Source organism: Cystoisospora suis, assembly GCF_002600585.1.
Source record: "Cystoisospora suis strain Wien I chromosome Unknown contig_2486, whole genome shotgun sequence".
NCBI classification, from domain to species: Eukaryota; Apicomplexa; class Conoidasida; order Eucoccidiorida; family Sarcocystidae; genus Cystoisospora; species Cystoisospora suis.
In genome coordinates, this window is record NW_027155285.1 from 1 (window position 1) to 3,282 (window position 3,282).

Below are 3,282 nucleotides of genomic sequence, written 5' to 3' on the forward strand. Positions count from 1 at the left end.
TCCTCCTCCTCCTCCTGAGACATGATGGCTATGATGATGGTACGGGCCAGATCGAAGAGAGGAGGAATAACGGCCCGGTGATTCCCTACCTCCTCCTCCTCCTCTAGGGCTCAGTTCAGTGTCCCCTCGTCCTCTATACGAAGGCGGTGATTTCCTATTCCAAGAAGAACGCCCCCCACTTCCACTACTACTAAGACCTCCTCCTCCTCCACTTGACATAGAGGACAGTCCTCCTACTCCTCCACCAGTTCCACTCCTACTTGAATACACGGGGGGAAGATCCTGATGAGATACAGATGCTGATGATGGAGTAGGGTATGCTAGCGGAGGGATGTGGTGATACCCACCTGCTCTAGAAGAGGTAGACATTCGTCCACCTATATGCGGAGTTATGATCCCTATGGGCGCTCCACTACTCCCACCTCCTGGAAGAGGAGTGGCAGGTCCTCCAGGTGTCAGTCGGCGACTACTATGACGAGACGGAGGCGGAAGGAACGTAAGGGGGGGATAACTCCCACGACTTCCCGTAGGAGGTGAGTAAATAGAAGGACTAAACGGGGCTCCTCCTTGATCTACGAAGGGAGGAGGAACGAAAAACCTACAGCGAAAAAACATACACCAAGCAAAACAAAAGAGATAGCATTTCGTCGACCAACCCTACAGGATGATAGATAGATAGATAGATAGATAGATAGATAGATAGATAGATCGACCTGTGTGTATGCATATAAACACATCCATAAATACCCCGATACGTCCTGATTCGACTCTTTCTGTTGTATCCCTGCTTCTAGACAGCTCTCATAATGTCTCTCACCTCGAGGCAGGATGTCTGCATGCGCGACCGGCAGATCCTCGAGCAGCTGTCATCCCCCACAGTCGGATGACCAAAGGCTTGATTATCTTGATGAAGAGACCACGGAGTGATGACAACAATTTGCCTAAAATACCTTCTTGAACTGTGCTATGATAGCAGCAATGCTACACTAACCCTAACCTCTACATGGACCGATGACCACCCCTCGAACCACAGTTTCACACTGACGTTGTTCGATAGTTCACGAGCCTCCTCCAGGGAGAGTAGCATCCCATTGGGAAAGATCCAGCTCAGGCTGCTAGCACATACGTATTCGCCCCCTTTGTGATGGATGTATGTGTGCATATAGATGGACACACCCGCTGAGTGTTGGTGATCCCATACTGTCCGTCACAACAGCAGAAATCAAAGGAGAACGAACAGTAAGCGAATCTCCCTGATGTCCTCCGTTGATGATGAGAAACGAGACAAGAAGAAACGTTTCCACTAAGAAAACGAAGCCCCCTGAGTGAAGAGAGAAAGAAGCTCTCTTACACATATTCCCCCCCCTCCTTTCCTGTTCTCCTAGTTTTAACCTCTCTCTATATATATATATATATATATTGCCATATATAAAGAAACACGAAGAGGGGGAGAGACACCCTCACACCTGAAGCATGAAAGCTCTCAGTTCGATACATCTCTTACCCTCTGCGTACAGCAGAAACAAGATCATCTGGGCCACCGCCTCCTCGTCCTCCACCTCTAGCAAAGAATGACGGCGTGGTAAGAGGTCCGCGTGCATCTCCTCCAAGGAAAGGATGATGGTAGACGCCAATGCCTCTCCTTAGAAGATCGCGACCACCTGGTGGTGGAAGGCCTCCTCCTGGTATGGGTCCTGCCCCAGGTGGATAATGATGTGGACCGTAGTGAGGATATAGCCCTATCATTCTCCTCACGATATTCGCGGCTTGTTGTCTGCCTTCCGGATGAATTCCAAAGATCAGTAACCTCTCTTTCTTCAGTTCCGACGATGCGGTCGGCTTCCCAGCTCTGAGAGAACCCCACAGAACAAAGGCACCAAAACACACACCCACACACACAACACAAGGAGAGCCCCCCACCAGGCACAACAAGGGAAGACCGAGAGAAGAAGGAGGACGGCAGAGGGAAGTAGAGAAAGCGAGAGAGTCCACACAGAAGAATAATTGTAAGGAGACAGAACCGAAGCCAGAGACGAGGAGAGGAAAGAAACGGAAAGTATACATATCGCGGGTGGGAAAGAAGAAACAATGAGCGAGAGAGTGGCCACCAAAGAAACGACACGACAGATAAAGGAAATCAGACGTACCGTGGAGAAGAGAAGACGACGAGGCGATATTTTAAAGGGAGGAGAGAAAGAGGCAGGAAAGGTGTGCGTCGTGGACGGAGAAGCAGACGAGACGAGAGCCCAAAGGAAGAAGGAGAAAGAGGGAGTAAGACAAGGAGAAGAACAAGAGCACGTGGGTGAGGGGGAGGCCGTAGGAGGAAAAACCGCCGTTGATAGCAACCGGTAGGCGAAAGTCATCGGACGTCCATCGAAAAGGAGGCGAAGAAAGGAAGGTGAAGAAGAAGGATGAAGATGAAAAACAAAACACAAAGAGACAAGAAAACCGAAGAAAGAACTTCAGTGGTTGCATACGTTTGTTTCCCTCACTTAGAATGATTCGATGAAGGGGGGAGAGGAAGAATCTTCTTGGTCGTTTGGTCTCCCTCTGTCATTCTCTTACTTGTCCCTCCTCCCTCTACTACTACGGCCTCCTTCAGACAGCACAGCTCTCTCCTCAAAAGAGAGAAGTCATTCTTCTCTCTGTTCCTTTCCCTTTTCACTCCCAAGAGGGCGGGCAGCAGCGCCTTCGAAGAGACTCTTTCCCTGCCTCGTCTCAGCGTCCTCCCAACAGCATTGTAAGAGCCCCCCTTCCACTGTCCCCTTCTAAAGAATCGCAGGACGCTCAGAAAAAGCAGCGGACACATCTTCTGATCTAAACAGTCGTCGCAGGACAAATCCCTCTCATCCTGTATACCCCTGCCTGTCCCTAGGTACGGTGAGGGTGCTCTTCCCGTGTCCGTGTTACTGCAAAGAGATGTGGATACGCCTGTGTCTTTGTTTTCTTCTTCTTCGCCAAGCAAGCTCAATATGGACAGCTTCACTACGCTGATCTAGCTACAACTCTACGGCGACTGATCAATGTCAACTTTCGAGAATGACATAGAGACAGTCTGAAGAACCCGTCATCACCCCTAGTTGAGACGAACACGGAAGAGAGAGAGGGGGGGAGAAGAAAAACGGAGAGCTACGGCTGGGTCCAACCAGATCATGCGCCCTTATGGAGATCCACAAGCAGCACCCTCTCCAGGTTTTCTCTGCTTGCCCTGCCCAAGCAGTGGTGGAAGAAGACCAGAAGGAGGGAAGCACGAAGATGAAGAAGAAAAACGAGACCCCTCGC

The 3,282-nt window shown here is 50.3% G+C and overlaps 1 protein-coding gene across 1 annotated transcript; it reads right to left on the reverse strand.

Annotated features, from left to right (window-relative positions):
* CSUI_005177 (uncharacterized protein) lies at positions 1-3,264 on the reverse strand (the record flags this gene model as incomplete). Its single annotated transcript, XM_068065356.1, has 2 exons — positions 1,505-3,264; positions 1-598 (listed from the first exon to the last, which is right to left on the reverse strand). Coding segments are annotated over exons 1-2 (1,158 nt in total), but the record flags the coding sequence as incomplete, so codon positions are not given.
* Positions 3,265-3,282: the final 18 nt, after the last annotated feature.